This window comes from Cupressus sempervirens, chromosome 6 (assembly GCF_028749045.1).
Source record: "Cupressus sempervirens isolate cs-2001-9-10 chromosome 6, ASM2874904v1, whole genome shotgun sequence".
Taxonomy (NCBI): domain Eukaryota; kingdom Viridiplantae; phylum Streptophyta; class Pinopsida; order Cupressales; family Cupressaceae; genus Cupressus; species Cupressus sempervirens.
In genome coordinates, this window is record NC_143123.1 from 148,659,744 (window position 1) to 148,685,254 (window position 25,511).

The following is a 25,511-nucleotide window of genomic DNA, read 5'->3' on the forward strand; positions in this document are numbered from 1 at the left end:
ACAACATGGTGGTGCAGTGCTTGTTTGTGTGGCATCACGCTGGTGTCGTCATGCTTGTGTGGTTTTTATGTGGCGTCCATACCCTTTGTTGCTCCCATACAGGGTGTTCCTTACTCGCATTTGTGTGCTTGGTCGTTTCTTTTTTGCGTGGTTTTCACGTTGGTGTGTTTTGTAGCTACTTTCTTACGTGGCTTTTCAAGTGTTTGTTGGCTTGTTTCGTTTTTGTGTAGCGTTCATTGGTGCTGTCATCAGGCATCTTTTTTGTCTTCTAGCAGCTTTGTGGGTGTTGCTGTTTTTCTTGTGTTCTTGTTCTGGGTGCTCGGGTTTTCTTAACAACGTGTTGTGTGCTCCTTTCAATTGTCTTTGATCCTATTTTTCTAGCGCATGTTTCCTCTTCCCGTGGGTATTCATCCAAGGTGTGTGGTCATTGTTTCCTTGAGTATATTTCCCTTTGGCTGTTGGTGTCTTTCTTAAATTGTAGTGCCTTTGTTGCTGTTGTGTTTGAGCCCTGTGTGTTGGGTCTTTGTTCGTGCTTGCTTCTTTGCCTGATTGTGCTTGTCAGGTTGCTTCCCCTGTAATGGCAGGGTCTCTCATAGCCTTCTCCTTGCTCATCATTGTTGCCTCTATGGAAATTCTACATGCCCAATCTCAACCTCCACCTATCACCTATCAGAGGCTCATTGATAGAATGGCAAAGCTTGAAGTTGAGAACCAAACTCTGTGGGATTTGGTTAACATCCTTTCAGAGTTGTCGATTGAACTTAAGCAACATGGAGCCTCAAACTCTTTCAAGATTAATGATTTTGCTGCTACATTGACCACCAAAACTACAAACTTAAAGAGGAAAGTTGACTCAAACACCCTTGGCCAGTGTGGATAAGTTTATTCAGGATAGGTTGGTAGACGAGTGTGTTAGATGGGCTAAGGAGCTCAACTTGAGAGTTTGTGGCCTTTCTCTCTCTTCCATTGACCCCTTTTTAATTGGACATTCCTTCCTCATTGACTAACTAGAAATATTGGATATCACACTTGACAGGGCTTTGGTTGGCCTTGATGACACCCTGTTTTGTAGGTTCCTTTCATTGACCGATCGACCTCAGGCTCTTAAGGCGAGGTGAAGCTTTTTCCTCTTCCTTTTAAGATTTATCTTAATGAGAATCTCACTAAATCATAGGTGGCAGAGTTGAAACACTCCCGAGGACGGGTTGCAGAGGCTAGATGCAACAGGGAGTGGATTGTAATCAGTAACCTCAGAGCAGTTATTCGGGTTTCTTCTCCTCCTAGTTGAGAATCGAGGTCAGCCACCAAGGCTGTGATATCCCCATTTTGATATATAATTTAATACTAAATAAGTATTATATATTATTAAAAGAATTAATAATGTATATAAATTGAAAATATAAATTATTATATCATAAATATTATCATATAACTATTTGTGCATACAATATATATATGCTTAGGTATTAAAATACTATATTATTGAATATAAATAATTAATAGATATACACATAAATCAACTATTGACAATTACATCTTAATTACTTATTGAAATAGTATTATTAATTACAAGGAACATGATTTATATAATTAATATAATATATAATCATATTTAATATAATTATCTTATTAATATAATTAATATTAATAATGAAAAGGGTATGACTCTTGGAGATACACACACATATAGGATATCAAATAATGAAAAAGGGGGAGTTAGAAATATTATAAGAATCATACGAATACAAAGCAAAAAAAATTGTTGTCCAGAAAGGAGTTATTACAAGTAGCATCATACATACATACAAACCGATGATTGTATCTACATTCATATTTGGCCATATTCAACTAATAATACATTATCTTTCATATAATCATGCCAGCTCATAACACTGCAGATTATTTAGCTTCACCCTTGTATATAATTGCATCATATTATTATCGCATCACAATGGTATTCCTCATTAATCACATTATACTTGCAATTATCTTTACACAGCATAACTAAACATATTATGGCATGATTAGTACGGTAATCGGTTGAGTACCTATTACCATAATTATGGTAACCATTCAGATTAGAGAGGCATCTCTTTGTACATATCCCTACATCTCATTTTGCACATATATTCTATTGACCGTATCATTCAATCAAGGCATGATTTGGAGAACTTATTATAAATGGTATCCTGTAAGGATCGCTCTGTAATAAAGCCTATAGGCAGAGATAGCATCATCATTTAAGCATATTATTATTGTAATACCAGACACAACTTCCAGCAATATTCAGAGCATACATATAAAGTCATTTCAGAGAGGGCCTGCATATTTTGCACATTCTTAATTTTATCAGATGTAGAAAGCAGTACAAGAAATTATTTCTATATTCGTTGAATTGAGAAGAATTCAAGTACTATCTTATAATCAGAACAAAAGGAACATACAAGTGTTATCAGAGCATGATCTTGCCATCCCGTGAACAAGATTTCAAGCAAAATTATGAAAGAAGAATGTGGATAAAATGTATATTCAAATGAGCAAATAATTTCTACATCTTTAGCCATTCAAATCAGACCATATCAAACATTGACCATCATTGGCGTAAGGCAGTTGTGCAGACTAATCAACAACCTTTTAAAAACATATTCTGTTATAGTTTGGGATCATGTTAGAGATTCTCGTGTGCACCCATGTAATGACCCGTACCAATAGGCCACTAAACAAACCCTAAATTTAATACACTACTAAAATATATTGCTGAAATAGAATAAATAGCAGTGCCAATATATTCATTCAATGAAAAACCAAATGTTTTTACAAATGATATGCCAAATTTCAGCACCAAAACATTATGACATAGCACACTACAGAGAAACCTTAACTAGTTGTATACAATTGAGAACTTGTTGCAATTACAGATTGAAATAAAGAACCTAGATTGATCAAATGGTGGAGATTGAATGTTGTAGATGATATGGTGAAAGTGCAACTCCACTGGAAACTCCAAATCAGCAATTAAGCACAAATGAAAGGACTGAAATATCCTTCCCACAGCTGCAATAATTCAGGTGATCTCTCACACCCTCAAAATTGTGTACCGATTGAGAGTTTTCGTTCTCAATGGCCAATTGTGACTATTTGCAGAAACCCTAGGCTCCACAATGCACATAAGCAAAATCAATAATAAATCTCGATGATAGACAACGAACCCTCAATGCCTATTTATTCTTTTTTCCTTGATAGGTCGGCTTCCCTTTTTAATTTTTTCTCTGCTTCTTCCAGCAACCTCTAGAAGCTTTTCTTTATTTAATTTTTAAAGTTACCTTATAATATATATATTTTTTAATTGATAACTTTATAATTAATTCCTCCCAAAAACAATAAATAAAAAATGGGACATTACAACCCAAATTAGGCATCAAAAGACATATTGAATTCTATTTTATATTGCAAAGTTATGTTGGTCCATTCTGTGAGCATGGGATGTGAAGTGGGAAGATTGCTAAGGAAGAGATGTACTACAAGAAGTGACCAGAACTTACCAGCCTAGTTGAAGGATTCTACAGAGCTTATTGTGCTTTAGCAAAAAGATATGACCACATTAGCGTGGAGCTGCATCATACACAATGCAGCATGGGAGATGCGTTACCAATCCAACCGCATAAGGGAATGGATAGCATTCCCCCACGAGATTCTCTTTTAAACAGACTAAGTTAGTTTAATATAATGAAAGAACTTGAAGAATTCAAAGGTGTTATGGAAGACACAAATAAGGAATATATGAAAAACAAGGACACTACGTATGCTCGACTTGCTTGAAATAAATGGAAAACCAATGTCTAAATGCAAAAATGAGCTCGCTAAAAGTGCACAATTATTGTAACCACAAAGTGATTTCAATAAATTAATTGAGTTGTAGAAAGAAATTTCCTGTTTGTATCAAGAGAGGATTACAAAATACACATATAGAGAGGGTTACACAATACTTGAGCATCACATATGGAAATCAATAAACTATACTTTCATGTGAAGATGCAAATAGTTGAACCCACTACCGTGGAAATTGAAATGAAATGAAAGGAAGAAATTATTTCCACTTGCCATTAATATCAGATGGTTCCATATAAACGATTATCACCAGGGCTTACAGTCAAGACAGGTGATAAATAATATAAAGTTGTGAGCATGTTTTTAGAGAATTTACGGATTAATGACACCAATGAATATAGGAGTGTGAAATTATGAAATGAAAAAGAGTTGATCAATTATAGGGTGTAACATTATAAGGTGATGCCATTATAACAAGGCAATTGTGCTTCCCATTTACATATTTCCTATGAAATCACGAAATTGGGGAAACCATACATGGACATTGACGTGGAGTCATGATTGATCTTGTAAATGTTTATTTATTTTTGAAATTTTAATATAATTATAATATGTTAAAAAATTTAAGTAAGATGAGGTTAATAGACATTTTATTCACGATGATAAATGTATGCATGGAATATATATAAATGATTAACATGATTTAAAAAAAAAAGAGATTACCATATTAATGATTATATGAGTAATAATGTTTTGTGTAACATATATAAACTAATGTTTTGTCTAAATTGAAAGATTAAAGGATAAGTAAATTGGATGAAAATCCTTTTTTAGGGTCTCAAAAGGATACATTATTCAAAATATTTGTGCTTAAATTCATGATGGATAGGGAGTGTGCACATGGTGAGGAGTAAATCGGTCGCGTTGGCGCAAAGGAATCCCAATATGGATTTTAAGATCTGAGGGAGCCCCAAGCTGAGCGTGTCCAAACTCGAGCAGCAATAAACCTTCCATTCATAATGAAACTAAAACATGTATTTAGTGGGTAGGGAGTGTGCACAGGGGGAGGAGTAAATTGGTCGTGTTGGGGCAAGAAAATCTCAATATGGATTAAATATTTGAGGGAGCCCCAAGTTGAGCGTGTCCAACCTCAAGAAGTAGTAAATCTACCATCCATGTCAAAATTAAACATGTTCTTAGTGGGTAGGGAGTGTGCAAAGGGGGGGGAGTAAATCGATTGCGTTGAGGTGAGAAAATCCCAATATGGATTAAAAATTTGAGGGATCCCCAAGTTGAGTGTGTCCAAACTCGAGCGACAGTAAATCTACCATCCTTATGGAATTATACACCCTATTATAGTACTAGGTATAGAAAAATTGTTAACAATATGCATCTTCAAGAAATTTTGACTTCGAGACAGGGGAAAGGAGCTCGACATTCACGATCAAAGTGGTAAAACATTTTGTTACCTTTTCTTATTTCAATTTGTAAGCAAGATTCTAACATGTATACTATGTGACTACATCGTGTCTTCATGCATCAATGTGTTTACTTCGTGTCTTCATGCATTCATGTGTCTACCTTGTGTTTGCATCACGTCTTCATGCATTAATGTGTCTACTTTGTGTCTACATTTTATGTTCTTGTACATGCTATTATATACTAACATGTTTACTTTGCAAGTATCTAACACATATGCAGGAAAGAGATTGAATCCAAACTATGAATTAATGAGGATCAAATCAATTGCTTGAGGACAAGCAAAATTCGAGAGAGGAGGATTGTGATATCCCCATTTTGATATATAATTTAATAATAAATAAGTATTATATATTATTAAAAGAATTAATAATGTATATAAATTGAAAATACAAATTATTATATCATAAATATTATCATATAACTATACATGCATACAATATATATATTATTGAATATAAATAATCAATATATATACACATAAATCAACTATTGACAATTACATTTTAATAACTTATTAAAATAGTATTATTAGTTACAAACAATATGATTTATATAATTAAATATAATATAATCATATTTAATATAATTATCTTATTAATATAATTAATATTAATAATGAAAAGGGCATGACTCTTGGAGATACACACACACACACATATATATAGGATGTCAAATAATGAAAAAGGGGGGAGTTAGAAATATTATAAGAATCATACGAATAAAAAACAAAAATAAATAGTTGTCCAGAAAGGAGACATTTCAAGTAGCATCATACCATCATACATACATACAAACCGATGATTGTATCTACATTCATATTTGGCCATATTCAACTAATAACACATTATCTTTCATATAATCATGCTAGCTCATAGCACTGTAGATTATTTAGCTTCACCCTTGTATATAATTGCATCATATTATTATCGCATCACAATGGTATTCTTCATTAATCACAATATACTGACAATTATCTTTACACAACATAACTAAACATATTGTGGCATGATTAGTGCGGTAATCAGTTAAGTACCTATTACCATAATTATGGTAACCATTTAGATCAGAGAGGCTTCTCTTTGTACATATCCCTACATCTCATTTGGCACATATATTATATTGACCGTATCATTCAATCAAGGCATGATTTGGAGAACTTATTATATATGGCATCCTGTAAGGATCGCTCTATAATAAAGTCTATAGCTAGAGATAGCATCATCATTTAAGCATATTATTATTGTAATACTAGACACAACTTCTAGCAATATTCAGAGCATACATATAATGTCATATCAGAGAGGGCTTGCATATTTTGCACATTCTTAATTTTATCAGATGCAAAAAGTAGTACAAGAAATTATTTCTATATTCGTTGAATTGAGAAGAATTCAAGTACTATCTTAGAATCAGAACAAAGGGAACATTAAAAAGGCCAAATGACCATGTCAACGACAATTGGCCAAGGGAGAGTCTCTCAGCAGTTCCTTGCTTATCAATTATTGGAATGGCAATGATGTTGGGAGGGATGAGATAACTAGGGCCAAAGACACACCCACCTATCCAAACCACTTGCAAGAGTAAACATAGCAAAAAACAACACAAATAACAACCAGAGGAGATAGAAGAGCCAAAATGCTTTATAGATTCATCAAAATAATGATATACATGCCCAGTTGTAAGGCCTTATGGGTTACAACCAACATTTCAATTCAAAGTCGATCCATAATGATAAACTTCACATTCCAACTTTGCTTCTGCTCTTCTTACTGTACTTCCCTCTACCTTCTCTTTTAAAACTCGACCCAAGACCCCCTTAAATACATGCACGACCACAAGTCGGCTTGTTGCAAACACCAACTAATTGAACCCTTACACTAAATGCCAAACAAGCCACAAGTCGGTTCTCAACAAATGCCTAATACAAAATTAAATGAAAAGGTTAGCTCCAACAAGAAATTGCACACAAACACCTCAGCACATGAAGGACCAAACGAAATGCTGCAACTTGGCGAGCTCAGCAACCAAAGGAACTTGACAACACTCGACAACCAAAGGAACTCGACAACACTCGACAACCAAAGGAACTCGACAACACTCGACAACCAAAGGAACTCGACATCCAAAGGAACTCGGTAACAATTGCGAGCTCGACAAACAAAGAGAACTTGACAATACAAGGTATTGCAACTCGACAACAACTAAGAAACTTGACCAACATACAGAATAACAATGCAACCAAGCATACTCTTGCATCAGACAACCAGGGTTGAAAGAAATCATTCTCCTGAATCATTGAGATGCCACAACTTGAGCTGAATGCAACTTAGATTGGGAAATTCATGTAGCATCTTCAACTTGTCTGTTCTTCAACTTTACCAAATACTCGTAGTAATCTTTTCCTCTTGTGCTCTTACCAACTCTCTGATCTAATATTTGTTCAACCTCTTCAATCTGCTTCTTAGGATAATCATTTGATACAAAAACTTCATCATTTGACTCATGATATTCATCAAACTTACTTGGTTGTTTTGTCAAACTAGGTGCTCTACACTCTCTCCACCTCTCAGAAAAATCAGGATTATTATCATACAACTCCTTCATCACATCAAAACCAAGAACTTCAACCTCCATCTCAGTCAACAAAGAATGTCTTCTACTTAATGCATGTACAAAGCACTTTTATGCTTAATCACAAATGGTAAACTCTGCAAGTACTAAACTCACTTTATATGTCTTTGATTCAACTTATGTTGACTTCCCAAGTACTGTAAGGGTTTATGATCAATATATAACAAAACTCCTTAGGAATCAAATAATGTCTCCACTTCTTCAATGCTTTAACAATAGCATAAAATTCTTGATCATACACAGAATAGTTCCTTTTAGCATTATTCAACTTCTCACTCAAGAAAGCAATAGGTTTACCTTCTTGACTCAATACAAATCCTATTGCACTGCCACCTGCATCACATTCAACTTGAAATACCTTATTCAAATAAGTCAAAGTTAATACAGACAACTCAACAACCTTTTGTTTCAAAGTCTCAAAATTGTTATCAACTCCTTGTGTTCACTTAAATTCTCGTCTCCTTTCATTGTCTTAGTCATAGCATTACAAATATAACTTTTCTTATAAATTTCTTGTAAAACCTAGCCAAACCATGAAATGATCTTACCTCACCCACATTCTCAGGTGTAGGCCATTTCAAAATTGCCTTAACCTTCTCAGGGTCCACCTTCAAACCATCAACTGAAATCACAAATCCCAAATACACAATTTCCTCTTGCATAAAAGAACATTTCTTTAGATTAATCATCAACTTTTCCTCTTTCAATCTCTGCAATACTCGTCTAACATGCTCAAGATGTTCTTCCTCAATCTTACTAAATATCAAAATATCATCCAAATAAACAATCACAAACTTACCCAAGAATCTTTTGAGAACCTCGTTTATCAACCTCATAAAAGTACTAGGTGCATTAGTCAAACCAAAAGGCATTACCAACCATTCATATAAACCATCTTTTGTCTTGAAAGCAGTCTTCCATTCATCACCTTTTTTGATTCTGATTTGATGATAACCACTCTTAAAATCACTCTTGGTAAAATACTTTGCTCCACTCAAACAATTCATTATGCCATCCATCCTTGGCACAAGAAACCTATATTTTATTGTGATCTTGTTAATAGCTCTAGAATCAGTACACATTCTCCATTCTCCTTTCTTTTTAGGTGCTAATACAACATGTACAACACATGGACTCAAACTTTCTTTAATCAAACCTTTCTGCAACAACTCATGCACTTCTCTGTTAAGTTCTTCATTTTCAGTAGGTGTCAATCTATATGGTGCTTTATTCGGGAAACTTGCTCTAGGAATTGGATCCATGCAATGACTTATACTTTTCATTGGAGGTAAACCATCAGGTATATCCTCTGCAACAATATCTTTATACTCCTTCAGCAAATTTGTAATTTCCAATGGCACTTAGTCAATACTACCAGTTTTTGCTATCACTTGGTTACCACTAGCTTTTGTCACTTGGTCACTACTGGTTGGCACTCGGTTAACACTAGTCTTTGATACTCGGTTGCTACTAGCACAACTCGGTCTTTTAGGAATTATGGCAAAACAAACTTGATTCTTCACTTCCTTTTCAAACTGCTTTCCATTAACCATACAAATTTTCACAGTAGTACAATTAATCTCATCTGGACTTTCAATCAAAGGCAACAATATTTTCTTTTTGCCATTCACCCAAAGAGTATATTGATTCAATCTTCCATCATGTATGTCACACCTATCATATTGCTAAAGTCTACTTGACAAAATATGACAACAATCCATAGGCATAATATCTCACAAAACTTCACTAAAATAATGTCCAATCTTGAACTTCACAATACATTGTTCACTTACTAATATCTTATGCTCATCTTTGATCCATGAAACATGATAAGGTTTAGGATGCTCCAACCTCGGCAACTGCAACTTAGTAACCAATTCTTCTGATGCCAAATTTGTAGACCTTCCACTATCAATGATCAACTCGCAAAATTTTCCAACCATCTTACATTTGGTCTTGAAAAGACTTCTCTTTAAGACAGGTTCCTCATCACTTCCCTTATTACATAAGGTTCTTCTCACCATTAGATTCTCTCCAGCCTCAAGTCCACTTGGTGAACCTTCAATGTCTCTTTGAACCACAACATTTTTGTTACTTTATCCACTTTCAAAGGATCTACACTCAAAGGATCTATGTCCCTCTTTACTGCATCTAAAACAATTACCATGAAAACCACCTCTAGGATAAGAATTACACCTTCCTTGGTAAGAACGAGTACCTCCTTGGTAAGAATCACCACCTTTCCACTCGGTCTTTCCTTTATCATCATTTTTCCATTCAGATTTGCCTTCATCTTGCACAGAATTGTCAGATCTGCCACCTTCTCCATAAGATCTACCTCTGCCTCTCTAGAATCTACCACCTCTACCTCTTTGTCTTTGCTCATGCTTTTTTGTCAAAATTTCCTCAGCTTTCAAGGCATATTGATATGGTTTCTTGTTAATGTTATAAATTATATTATGTATATGAGTTATATAAATAATATATGACAAATATTATATATGGAGTAATTAACTTATGTTAAGAGTATATATATATATATATTATAAAATATTGAGGGTATATTTTTCTTGTGTTATAACTATAATTAATGTAAGTTAATATATTGCCTCTTTATATCACATATATATTCATTTGTATAGTAATTGGGAAAACATATAAAATATCCACAAGTTCTATTATAAGTTACAATGATAAAAAATTCAATTCTCCTTCTTTAACATGATATCAGAGCATTAAAGGAGGAAATGGAGCCCATAGACAAGGTTGCAAGAAAACATAGTCATTATAGGAGATTTGAAATTAAGAACTTTTGCTAGGGCTATGTTGGGACTTAGACTGCTAGTGGTGTATGATTGTTGCGAGACCTGCTGAAAGATCACCGCTTGCAAAAAGGGCTGATGATGGGTTGCAGCAATGATGAGGAAGCCTCTATGTTAGTTTTTACAGGTCTGATTGGAGTGCAATCATGGAAAGGAATCACATGATCAATAAAGGAGCAAATTGGGTAGATCCGAATGTGGGTGACTTGCATGTGCGGTGATCTGATTGTTAGAATGGCTTTGGAGGATGCAAATCTGGAGCACTGGACGGTGCAGAGTCTCTATTCTGTAGATTGGGGAGGTGATCTATGAGGCAAAAAGTGCTTGAGATTCTAGTTTAATATTGTATCACATTGTCATAACCCTGATCAAAACTGATTAACTATCATGAGACTTCACAATTTCTGCACTTTTGCAATTTCTTTGCCTTTACACCCGTCAAAATTCTAAATCTAATAGTTGCATGTTGTTTAATATAGAATCATTACAATTGAAGCTTCCAACACATTGTTAAAGCCTTATCAATGGAGGAAGTGAAGTTTTGAAGCTGATAACAAGACCAGATACATATTATCAGAGACTTAAACTTATAAAGTAATCACAACTTCCAAATAAGGGATCCATCTTTAGTTAATAACAGACCAGTAAGCAAGCTATCACTACACTATTGAAGAGGCTCGTGGTTGTTCTTGAGGAATGACAAATTGATATCATGGATGTTCGACATAAAGCTATATCGATAACAAACTAAGTAGATGTTATTGCAGATGATAACTCCTAAATCTAGTTAAAAGAATCCATCAATAATCAATCATATGGGGATATTGGAAATGAATATAAAATCGACAACAACTAGTAACCATCTAAGGATGAAACTAACTTCAAATCAATATGAATCACCAATATAACGTTTTTTTATTGTTTGATTTATGAGTCGCTAACCACGGGATAGTACACACCTCTTACATACAAATTTTGTTGACTAATATATGGATGAGATCATTATTGTCACACCTTCGAGCACATGATAAACTGCATAGGCAAGAAGATCTATATTATTATATGGTTAGCGAAGATATTAGGCACACAATATTTAAATCAAGCATATTTTATTATAGAACTTGGATGGAGTAAAATAATTTGTTTCTAAGCCATAATATTGTTGAAGTGTCAATATCTGTCCATTGTAACTATTTTGTAGAGAAATTATCATGTTTTTGAATGAGATCAACATAGTAATGTCGCCGTCAAATCAAAATGAAGCATTGATGGTGTGATTTACTTCTGTGGATCAGACATTGAGAGTCTGAGCAAACAATTGGACAATAATATCAATGAGCGTAGCGTTACTATTGAGTGGCATGAAAATTTACATATCAGTCTGAAAGCAAGATGTTATTGGCAGGTGTTGATTCAAAATCCACAACCTTTGACTCATTTTGCCCATGCCAAAGAGGGATTACTAAGAAGGGCATAGGATCCATCAATGTGATGGATCTGAAGTAGAGATTATGGTTGGGAACATTTTATGCATGCAAAGTGATTCATACTTACCCATTGCGGAGTGTTACTGTAAAATGGTATGTTGCGAAAGGTTTGAAGATGTTTATATACAAATCTGGTTAAAATTCCAACTACATACTATGAAAGTGTTGGGAATATTAATCATCAAGCTTTAACATTTACAATATATAGCTTATATAATTAAGTGCAACATTCCAACTATCCTCTTCTACGTTGCAACAAGTGACTGAAAATAATAGTTGGGTCATCTTATATGCAAATTTGAATGAAGTCATGGTGAAGAAGTAAAGAAGATGAAGTCTAAGAACAAAAAAATGAAGAAAATGATTTTGTGAATAAAGTGACTTGTTATATATGTTCATGGTCGTAGCATCTCCATCAGTATTCATTGGTTTATTAATGTAGTGTTTGCTTTGGAAATTCCATTGTGTTCATGCTATGATCTCTTCAAGGGTGTTTTTTCATTGGAATTCATATTCGTTGTGATTGTGTAGTTTTTTTGTTTGGTTTTTTAAAACCTGCATCGACCCCTTAATATCAAGCAATTGTATCATTTGATTGGCTAGCTTCATTGGAATCACATGACTTAGAGGAGAACTTGGGGTTTCTGCTCTTCATGGCTATTGCAGATCCGAATAAGTAGGATTTGATGTATTTGGTGGAATGACATTGAAGTCTAGATGGTGTGCAGTATTGATAATGACTTTCTTTCTAAGAAATGGAGAAAGGTACCCTCCAAGAGGAGAGACTTCATTTGTAAGGACTATATGATTAGCAAACTACAGTTCAAACCATGGTCGTAATTCACGACAATATTGGTCTTGTTGGATATTCTACTAACTAATACATTTCTCAAAGATGCATTGTAACTATTTGTAGAAATGATGGTAAACAAGCATTATTTGATACATGGGCATGGGACACATTGCGAAAGCCATACCAATGAGGCTTGAACTACAAGGAGATAGGCTGCGTGTTTGGATATATGCAACTTTATTGGCGTACCTCTATGTTCAATAATATAAGAGTGGGAATCTAACATTGTAGGGGAATGATAACCAATGTTCTATTCCCATTTGAACCGTCCTTATATGGGAGCACAAAAGATGTACTCAAATTGTTTGACAAATTCTTACATGGAGGCATTTCTCGATTTGATGCATATGGACCTTCATTGGAGCAACTTGTTGATGTGCAGATAAGTATTTATTATTCTTAGGTATTGCATGTATTTACTCATTGTAGTCTCTCTCTTCTTTTGTATTTCTATAATTACTATAAAGAGCTATTTGCCTTGATCTTTTCCTTTGTCTTCGGGGATGTTCTTGTAGGAAAAGAAGATTGGTACATTAGGCATGCTATTGAATGTTGTGCAGGACTCAATTTTATGACAGTAGCTCTAAAGAAGTTTCTCATCCATAATTCATTAGTCATTTGATGATCATGCTAGATAAAGTGAGGCTTCTTGAAGTGAATATATTTGATTATTGAGATTATGAGTAACCTTCTATATCAAGAGGGAGTTTTTGTAGTTCATTAGAGGCAATCTTGGACAAAGAGAGGGAGCAGATAGGTCAGAAGACCTTATGCTTCTGGGATGCTTCTTGAACTAGGGAAGCATGACATGACTTGCTGTGAGGCGATTAGAAGGATGATAACATATTCAAAAAGAATCTGAAAAGTTGATATCCGAAGTCATAAGGTTAATATTTCTTCATAAAGAAGAAGTTCCAAGTGCAATCCCTTGTAATGCATTCTTATCTATGAGAGAAGTTTGAGGTGAAAACCTCATTCTTTGATATGTTTCACGGTGGATGTTATGACAACACAACATGACAGTATCCAATGTAACTTCATGTGAACTTTTCTTGTCATCTGTACGAGCTTGCCCTTTATGTACATCATGAGGAAGTGACGACTTTCAAACGATGTCACTTGTATTTGGAGAAGTTATTGAAAGGTGACGACCTTACAATAACTAGTATTATGATATACATTTTGTGTAAATGTTGAAATAAATCATGAAAGGCTTTATCTTATAAATCAACAATTAGGTGTTAGATGCCATTAATTTGACTTCTACAAATTATTTGTATAAATATATTTTTGGTACTTAGTAAATATCTTGCCTTGATATTCTGATAGGCCATTATCGCATTGAGTACTTGGTGAATATCATTTAGTTGATGTTAAGATAGGCCATTACTCTGAGTACTTGGTGAATATCATTTGATTGATGTTTTGATAGGTGAATGCTCGTGAACTACCTAATATGATATCAAATAGTAATTGGTGAATATCATGTTTTGATATTATGATAGGCCAATACTTATATCATATATTGGAAATCTTCTGATCAAAGATTTCCTATATGTATTATTCTTGAAATATTACCTATGGTGTAATATCTATGTATGTTATCCTTCTTCATTAAGAGGGAGTGTTAATGTTATAATTTTGTCGGATAAATCATATTATATATATGAGATATATAAATAACATATGACAAATATTATATATGGAATAATTAACTTATGTTAGAGTGTATATATAGTTATATAACTATTATAATATATCGAGGGTATTTTTTTTTGTGTTATAACTATAACTAATGTAAGTGAATATATTAAAGAGACATGTCTTTTCAAGAGACATGCCTCTTTATATCACATATATATTCATTCGTATAGTAATTTGAAAAACACATAAAATATTCACAAGTTCTATTACAAGTTATAACGATAAAAAATTCAATTCTCCTTTAACATTTCTCCACATTTTCCAATTTCACAAAACTTATCTCATCTTGAATCTCAGATCTCAATCCATTTATGTACCTTGCAATTTTTTCAACATCATCATCCACATTTCCAGATTTGATGCCCAATTTATAAAATTCCTTAGTATATTCCTTCACAATCATGTCTCTTTGTCTCAAATTTTGCATCTTTCTCAACAAGCTAACTTGGTAATCAGGAGGAAGGAATTTGTTCTTTAACTTATTCACCATTTTCACCCAAGTCTTGATCTTCTCCTTTCCTCTCCTTTGTCTATTAGTTTGCAAATACTCCCACCACAGTGAGGCATGTCCTTTCAACCTAGTAATCACAATCTTCACCTTCCTATTATTAGGAGTGTTTTCATACTCAAAGAACTTCTCCATTTCAAAGATCCAATCCAATACAACATTGGTATCCAATTTTCCATCATAAGGAACAACTTCTACATCATGTTTTGAATTTGCCCTAGACAATACTCTCAACAACCTTGCCTCATCTTGATCTTCTTTAGGTTCTGGATTAGGGTTTGGTGTTGCTGCTTCATCATCACTCACATCATCAAGATGCGCTCCTCTCCTTTGGGTTGTCTCCACACCATCTAATTTGGCTACAGTTTGTCTCAATGTATCCAATACGACATTGTCAGCATTTCCTCTACCTCAAATCATCTTTACAATCAGGTTCTTGCAAGATTGTAATCTTGTGCAAGTTATAGGTCAAATCTGCATATCTATAACCCTATAACCAAATCAAATTAGGGTTCTACACGATCCCATCTCCACAAGGACGAACTTGCTCTGATACTACCTGACGCAAGGAGGGATGAGATAACTAGGGCCAAAGGCACACCTAGCTATCCAAATTGCCTGCAAGAGTAAACACAACGGAAAACAACACAAATAACAACCAAAATGCCTTATAGATTCATCAAAATAATGATATACATGCTCAACTGTAAGGCCTTCTGGTTTATGGCTAGGATTGCAATTCAAAGTGGATCCACAATGATAAACTTCGCATTCCAACATTGCTTTTTCTCTTCTTACTCTACTTTCCTCTACCTTCTCTCTTAAAACTCCCCAAGACCCCCTTAAATACATGCACGGCCACAAGTCGGCCTGTTGCAAATACCAACTAATTAAACCCTTACACTAAACGCCAGACAAGCTACAAGTCAACTCTTAGCAAATACCTAACACAAAATTAAATGAAAAGGTCAGCTCCAACAAGAAGCCGCACACAAACATCTCAGCATGTGAAGGACCAAACAAAATACTGCAACTTGACGAGCTCGGCAACCAAAGGAACTCGGAAACCAAAGGAACTCGAGACCCAAAGCAACTCGACAACAACTGTGAGCTCGACAAACAAAGAGAACTCGACAATGCAAGGCATTGCAACTTGACAACAACTAAGAAACTTGACCAACATACAAGATAGCAATGCAACCCAAGATGCTCCTACATTAGTCAATGACACTTTATGGTCCTTGCCATGTCTTTTCTAGGATGCTATTAGTTATGTTGATATTCTTGTTGTCATTGAGATGCATGAGAGCCTTGCCCGCCCTCTTCCTACCTTTTCTGATTATCAATAGTTGTCATTCTTTAGGGATGAGGTCAAATCTTCTAATGGGGTCAGAGGTTTCAAGGCATTGCTTGCTTAGTTAGAGACTGCCTTTTTAGCACGACTTCAATGGTTAATGTTGACAACTCAGCCAGATTTTTGTAGATTTGTATTAATCGTACAACACCTTACCATAGAGATATCTTCATTGCAATGTGCTACTTTCCATTGACCTCATCCCATGCAATGCACTGTACAAAGATTGAAACCCTTATGTGGACCTTAATGAGTACATCACTAGGTTTTCAGCCATGGGTGACATCATCACTCTAGGAGGCTTTAATGCATGGACTAGAGACTTACAAACTCCACTCCATGACCATGGGTCAAATTCAATTTGCACAATTGAATTGGATCTCCACACCTAGGGTTTGCAACGCACCTCGGAGGATAGTTAGGGACCCCTCACTAGATATGATCGCCATCTGCTACAATTATACAATTCCTTGGACTTGGTGATCTTGAATGAGCTTTCTTGCTTTCCTTGTTATGGTCTTTTCACTTGCTAGCTTCACTATGGCAACATGAGTGTTGTGGACTGTGACCTCCTTTTGCTTCATTGCGAGTGATCATGACCTCTTCGTCCACCACCTTAGGCCACTCCTCCCCAAGATTCCTTCACAGATTTAGGGGATGCTCCTATGACGTTTGATTTGCTAACGACCACGGAGTTGGAGTTTGCACTCTTCTCCATTCCTCACTGCACCTCCATTTCTTGTAGCCCCAAGCGCACGAGCACTTGCCCCATGAATTAATGGTTTGATGAGGCCTCCAAGTCCTTTCACCGCTCTATTTGCTCAACCTTCTCCACCCTTTCCCCCTCTTTGAGGCTCACCTACCATTGCTTTCTTTGCCACAAGAAGTGGTTATGTTACATGATGTAGTGTAGATCCTTTTTTGCCTCTCTCTTGCAATCTCCAAAGGTCTTCTAGCACACCTTGTTCCCTTGTCACCATCTTCCTCCCTCCACCCTGGACCATAACTCCCTTGTCTCTTACAACTTCACTCTAAATGAGATCCTCAACCAATCCCCTCCCCACCTCACCCCTCCTCATTACAACTTTTTCACATTCTCCAACATTAGTGCGACATTAGATGCATATGAGCAGTAGTTGGATAACGGAAGAGGAAGGGTTCCAATAGGAGCTTTGGTATTTTTGTTTTGGGTTCTGTTCTCACAGTGCTCTTTAATAGGGTGGTTTGCATCGACTTTCTTGACTCTTGTTCGTGACATATTGTCTATCTTATCTATAAGATCGGGTCGATCTCAGACCCTGACAATTACAAAACCATCATGATCAGGCATACATTTGCCAAACTCTATGGCACTGTGTTGGACACTATTGTATCCAGGGAGCTTGATCGGTGGTACTGTCGGGCTAGGGGGCAAGTTGGTTTTCTACAAACTTTTAGACATGAACCTTATTCTGACTTTGCAAACTATCATTGGGGAGGATCGACACCGCTTGACAAAAGTCTACCGCTGTTTTGTAGACTTTTGCAAAACCTTTGATTCTATTCTTAGATGACTCTCTTCCAAAAGCTTAGGGACATTGGGGTTTTTGAGCCCTTACTAATGGCTATCATGAGGTTATATAAGAGTATTGTGGGAAAGATAAGGACTTTGCTGAGATTTTCAACTCTTAGTCAAAGCACCATCGGGGTGAACCAGGGTTGTCTCTCCCCTATTCTCTTTGGTATCTACATTGAGGAGCTTGAGGCTTTCTTCCAAGACTTCTTGCTCTGTAATGATGGTTGTTACTTACACTAGGTTTTGATCTCCATTTTATTGTTTGTCGATGATGTGGTTGGCCTCCTTTTGTGACTCGCGATAGTTACTTGTGAACTTGGGCAAAACCATGGTTATGGTCTTCAATTGCTTGTAGAGCTCACATCTCCACTTCTACTTTCAAGGCGATGAGATTAATATTGCATCTTCTCATACTTGGGGGTTAAGTTCTTCGGTCCCCATTTTCAACATGAGACTTGCCATGCAACCCGAGTTATTAAGGGTCTCAGTTCCCTAGCTGTGCTTGAGAGACAATGCTTCAAACATCACTTCTAAGATACAAACCAAGATGTCCCTTTTAGACTCCTTGATCAAGCTGACTGTCCTCTACAAGTTGATTGTTTGTAGGCTCTCTCTCTTGGAGTCTGATTGGGCTTAGATCGAGAGAGTCTAGACCCTCTTTCAGTGCATTATCAGATGTTACTAGTCCACTCCCCATAATCTCATCTTAGCCAAGTTTGGGGCTCATCTTTTTAGGTTGGGGACCATTTTGATTTGGTTTGGTTTTTCCATCGGCTTCGAAGAGTTGTGGATTCCACTAAGGGTCATCACAGACATACTTACCTAGCTTATTGCTCTTCAAAGAGGGTAGTAGGTTATGATCCTATTAGCAGAGCTTGTTTTTGGTTTGCTAGACCTCTTTTGTTTTGTTAGTTTGGGATTATGATGGACCACCTTCTCCCCTTTTAGTTCTCTTTTGGTTATTTTTGGCCCTTGGTACCTCGCTATTGGACTCATGTCGTCAAAAATATCCTTATCTGGCCTATTGCTCTTCAAAGGGGGTAGTGAGTTCTGATCCCACTGGCAAAGTATGTTGTTGTTTCACCCAAACCTCTTCTCTTCTTGGTTCGATTGGGATTGCAATGGATCACCTTCCTCCTTTTTAGTTCTCTTTGGATGCCCTCGCTCACCTCCTTTCATTTCAGCCAGAGTTGAATGAGCACATCAATCTTGACATCCATAGGCAATATATTATCACGACATGGAGTAACCCTAAAGAGGGGCTCTGCCCGAGGATGGCTTCCTATGTTGGGCACTACACAGGTATCTAGGATGGGGTTATTGTGCGCCCTTGGTACCTCACTCGCCCTTGGACTCATGCCCTTCTTATCTCTACGGGGTCTTTTAGGGTGGGCTCCCATCGGCTTCGTACACAAACTAACCACCAGATTGACAGAGATGATCAAGTTTGTCACCTCTGCCCTATGGGGAGGTAGAGTCGGAGACCAATTTTGTGTTCTGCTGCCCATCAACTATGAGATTTGGGGGAGGTTCTATTGCTTGTTCAGAGAGTTCAAGTCCCTTTCTTCATTTTTGAGGTACACTAATCAACAATGTCTTGCCCTCTACCTCCAAGAGGCCATGCAGTTTTGTGATCACACTTCACAACTTTTGCTCTTGTTGACGCAACATCCAAACCAGCTCATTACCTCCTCTCCAGGGTCTTTTGCCTACGGGAAGAAGCGGTTACTCAAATCCTCTTCATGTCACACCAGGTTTGTGAGGCCTCACATAGGGCACACTTGGGCAGCACCCCCTTTCTCTAGCAATTGCTTAAGATGGTCGAAGGCACTGCCTAGCCCCAGACTGTATGCTTTGGCTCTAAACTACTTCTCACTTGTGAGGAGTATTTAGTCTTTTTTGGTTATGTTCTTTTACTTTCTTGCTAGTTCTTTCTGTAGACATTGTTTGGTGCTCCCTCTATTGGTTGTTGCCTTGTTGTACATTTTCCAATCTCTTGTTGGACATTAATAAATTCATTTTATCTACATTCCACCAAGATTCAGGGATGAGGAAGGGAGGTGGTGGGCATGATTTTCTAGGACGATTGGGACAGGAGGCCCTTTTCAAAAGGGTAAGCATCTTTCGAATGAATTGCATGAGCCCTTTTTAGTTTTCTCACCTATTTTGGAGATACTATATGAGGCCTTAGTGCATATCGTTTAGGATTTAGTCTATTTAGATTATAGGCTACTCTATGAGGTGGAGTATTCACGATGTTTCACTGATATGTCACAATGAGCTTGAAGTGCTTAATATGTAATCACAAAATGGGCTTGGCATACTTTTAATATAATCACAAATTAGTATCCCTTCCATGAATTATTTGCTTCATTTGCCCAAGCATGTTGTCAAATGCCATATATATATATATCTCGAAGACTAGGTGAATTTGTATCAACATATCTAATGATCCACATGACATGTGATATACAACTAATGTATTTGCAAATAAAAATTCAAAAAACAAAAGACTCAAATAACAAAGCATTGGTGCCTAAAATCTTTAGTTGTTGTGGTACAGGACATTAGTTACCGTGCAAGAACCTTTCAAGTGTTGTTCACTAAATCTGCAGTTGCTGCATTAAAAAAAAGTAACAAATAAGAAAAATATAATTAGTTAACAATGAAATCAAAATATCTTACCTCACTGTGAACTGGCAATTATCATCAAATATTTTTTGCTTCACACTTTTACTTGAGATGTGTTTGCCTCTAGTCAGCTACCTAATGTAGTTTTGATGCTCTTGTCGTCTTCTCATAAAGCAAAAATGGTAAAATGAGGGAATGCTTTAATTTAACGTGTTTTTTTAGTTGAAACTTTTGTAGCTTGGGCTGTAGGGGACAGGTAGCCTTCCTTGGGGTGGTCAGGGGATGTCTCAACATTGGAATGGCTAAGTGTCCCCTGATGTTTTCTTTAGAGTACTGTAAATATTCCCTTTTTGTTTGGTAGGGGACATTGGTAGGGATGTTTCTTACCTGTCCCTCCATCCCTGAAATATGCCTATTATGGGGACATGTAGACTCAGAAGACACTTCCCCATGGAACATAGGTTTTGTTACTTTGCAGTTATATAACAAGGTGTGTTTGTTTTTGGCAACAATGAAGTTCTTATGGAATTCAACAAGAGGAAAGAACTTGGAAAAATTTCGTGAATAAATTTTCCTTTATATAGATTTGAAGTATTAAAGATATAAATAATATTTTCACAAACTGATCAAAATAGTTTGACATTGATATATAGATTTGAATTTATTAAAAAAATACATAAAATTATAAATATGTACATATTGTTAGAATTTGTATAAAACAAATAAAAACCAGAATTTAATAAAAGACATAGATTAATCAAGAGGAAATACAATTGTGAGAATAACAATACAAGAACAATCTCTGATGTAAATGCTCAAAGGCATAATAGCATAAATGTTTCTTAATATGTAATACACAAGAGCTAGCCTGTTTATATAGGCAAGAGCTTGGAGGATACTGAGACAAGATCTACCTACAATCTAGAAGGGTGGTGTCCAAATTGAAATTAATCACATGTGATATCTTAGGAGTAGTTGGAGTCAAAAGAATGACTTCCAATATCCTCCTAATAATAATATTTAAGAATATATAATTCCTCTTAATTTATGAGCTCACCTAAATAAACTTAATATAAAAGTGAAATGGAAAAGAACCATTTACTCTAACATATATTTCTTATGTTAAAAAACATCATTGTCAACCCCTAAAAAGCACCAAGTTTAACATTCACTTACCCATTTTGAACTTATTTTTCATTTGCCCATTTTTCTTTATAGCTGTTTTCACCAGGGTTGCATGGAAACAGATATGGCAACATTTTGAGATCCCTTGATACAGATACGTCAAATTTTCATGATACCCTGATACAGATACAGGTAGTTTTGGCAGTCATAAACTATGTGCTTTATATCCAATTATTTGATATTTATACATATAAGGATGTGGGACATAACTTCAAACATATCTATTTTTACACATCTTCTGGTTTTTAGTATATTGCCTCTTTGTTTAACTAAAAGTTGTTTTGTGCTACACCAAATGGAGAAGGGGAATATTTTTTGTCATTGAAGTTTGAAGTCCAGTTTTACTTTTGATTTACCCAGTTGATCTCGATACTGACTATTACTACTATGATCTTTGATTTATTTTTATATGAGACGCAACCTAATAAATTTCCCTCCCCTCCAATTTTGCCACTTTTCAACTGTTACTAAAATTTATTAAGTTTTGGCACAGAATCTGTGTCCAAGTCAAAAACTGGCTTGCCGAGTTTTCGCTGAATTCAGTTCTCAAAACTATGCTTTAAACAATACATTGAGAAATCTTGGGATTTTTGTGATTACTCTCAAAACATTTCCTCAACTTTATTATTGAATGGTTGGGCATTGGCTACACCGCCTTTATTGCATATATCTTGAAGGCTGTTTTTATAGTAAACAATGTTCAAGGCATGGTCAATGCTTGGATCATTTCACCCTAGATCAAATTTTTTAAGGTATAACCATATTTCTAATCCAAGAATCTATAAATAATTTAATCTCGTAGCACTTTTTGATATATACATGCTACAAATGTCCATATTTCTGTTCATCAGAACAAATTGAAGGCTTGCTTTTATGGTAAACAATACTGAAGGAATGGTCAATGGTCAGATCATTTGATCCAGGATCAAAATTTGGAAGACATACATATACTTGTAATCCAATAATCTATGGATGATTTATTCTTACAATAATTTCAGGCAGCTGTACTTTCCGATCTAGATGTACTGGAATTATCCACATCCCTGTTTGTCAGGACAAACTTGTAGGGATATATGTGCGCATAACAGTGATAGAGCTGCTTTCAAGTTGAAAGTACAATAAAAATAATGAAAAATGTTGTTGATTGTCAGAGGGAAACTATATGAATAAATTTATGCCACGTAGAACAGCATAAGTTATTAATGCATTAGAAAACAGACAGGTACAGTAATAATTGTTTGGTAATGATAGTCTGCAATGTATTTTTTTGATAAGAACGAAAAATGGAAGTAATTCATGCACTGACAAGGTTGCAATACACAACAGGAAAATCTAGATAGGGAGACTAATCCCCGTGGAACACAAGGAACTTTACATTTGAAAACTAAGAATTGGAAGATGAAGAAGCATAAATATTAAGGTAAAGTAGCATTTGAATCCCAGCCCAACCAGTATGAGCACTAGCCTTATGAGACCTTGTTATGGGAGCAAGGGAAGCACCCACAGCATGCTTCTCAGACACTTGACTTCCTTGTATTTTATGATTATCCCTTCTAAGCTGTCATTGCTTTTTATTGGTTGCAACATGATCCAAAGAACAATATTTAATAAGTAAAACGATAATAAAGATTGTTATTGCCATTAAAGTTAGGCAAAGGTTCCTTCTATCCCTAGCTTATCTGCAAAAAAATATTTTTGCAGTCTCCCTTGTGGCACAGATTTTATTAATCAAGAAAATAATAGACTTCTGTTTTAATGGTTTCATGGTATGTATATGTGGCTTAATTCATTTTTCTGTTTTGGGCAGGTCTACAGGTGAGAGATGTACCAATGTGCGTACGGTCTCACCATTAGGCGCTATGGATGATTTGCCTGGGGCCAGAACTCCAAAGGTCTGTTTTGAAGCGATGGATCCTTCTTTGTTGGGTGCATTCTTTCATAACCATTATTTTTTTATAATCTTTGTTCAAGAATTTGTTAAATTTTTATGCATTATTATTAGAAGAGTGTAGATGGCGGCTTTTGAAAGGATCCCAACTTTTTATACAAAGCCAATATGAAATATATAAATGAATACTACCACTGCAAAAATACAAAATGATCAGCATATAGACCAGGGACTTAAACAATCCAGTCTCGTATCACAACCTAGGAAGCGCAAGAACAACAATAGTTCAAGTAACTCAAGGGGTTTTGAAACCAAACTGTTCCAGAGAGCTCTGGGAATTACTAATTTTTCTTACCCCAGAAACAGTGATGGACATCATGCTTAACAAATTTGATGGTTTGTTTCTTTAAGTAATTATGACTCATCTAAGCTGACTTTAATAATCTTATGAGAGCACAAAGAAGGCACAATTCTGCATATTTATGCTAATCAAATTTGGTGTTTGGTGTCCTTTAGTATTTGGAACTCATTTAGAATTGTTTGAACTACCTTGTCAGATGAGGGCACAAAAATGGCGAAATTCAGTACCTGTATACAAGGGGAAGTATTCTCTCCCTGAAACTTTTGTCCGGGTACAGAGAGCTCACTTTGCAGAGGTTGATGCTTTTGTTCTTCAAGAAGAGGACTAGTCGGATGCTGATTAATCTGGAACATGACTTACTGCATATTACCAATAGAAACTTTTGCAGCTTATCCACCACGATCCTCCTTTTTGTAGCTTGTATATTTTGCAGACATTATTTATGTCTATGATTTCCGGGGTTGCATATACAAAACTTATCATCCGGTGTTGTAGCTTACAATGAGTTGTCATTCAGCTGTTCCCTGATAAATACTTAGTATGAATGTATTTTCTGTCTATACCCTTGTATTTTGCTTGTATGTAAATGCAGTTGGGTTATGAATGTGTCTCACTCCCTCCAATATGGTTGTAATTGATTGTATCAATCAATGGGTTTGATACGCCGAACTGTATGCATAACACATGTAATATGCCAGCTTTATGCAAGAGGTGCTGTATACTAATTTAGTTATAATGTCATTGTCTTAGATTGGTGGACTCAACTTGTACTACCATGGCATTGGTTATACAAATGGTTTGCTTGCAATATTCATTCTTGCTGGCTGTGTGAGCTTAGATGCCAATATTTTAGAGAATTGAATTGCATAATTGAAATAGGACTGGGCAAGTTGAGAGGCTGGAGAAAAAGTAAATGCATCTCAGATTCCATAGCCCTCACCGGTCATCTTTAATTAAGAAAGCAGTAATCGTTTGGTAAACATAATATTTCACATTACAATATCATTAATTAACAAGAGCTCTTGTAGAGCTGGAGTCCCTGTGTTATGAAGGATTGTGAATAATGAGTCAGGCATAATATATTGTATGCAAGAGAGGGATCCAATAGCATGAGATCCAATAGCATTTGTATTTGAAGTTGGAAACATAAAATTGAAGGCATTCTGATAGATATTGTAGTAAAAAGGGAAAGATATTTTATCCAACATTTCAATCACAAATA

At 35.6% G+C, this 25,511-nt stretch overlaps 1 protein-coding gene across 2 annotated transcripts in view; it reads left to right on the forward strand.

Moving 5' to 3' along the window:
- The window catches only part of LOC149551667 (uncharacterized), a 43,699-nt gene extending 18,646 nt beyond the window's left edge, over positions 1-25,053 (forward strand). For both annotated transcript variants that reach the window (XR_016353323.1, XM_089789722.1), the window contains 2 exons: positions 23,848-23,932; positions 24,486-25,053. Coding sequence is in view for 1 of the 2 variants with exons in the window: in XM_089789722.1 (XP_089645848.1) it covers positions 23,848-23,932; positions 24,486-24,617 (217 nt within the window). In the remaining variant the exon portion in view is untranslated. The remainder of the gene's footprint in view (positions 1-23,847; positions 23,933-24,485) is intronic.
- Positions 25,054-25,511: the final 458 nt, after the last annotated feature.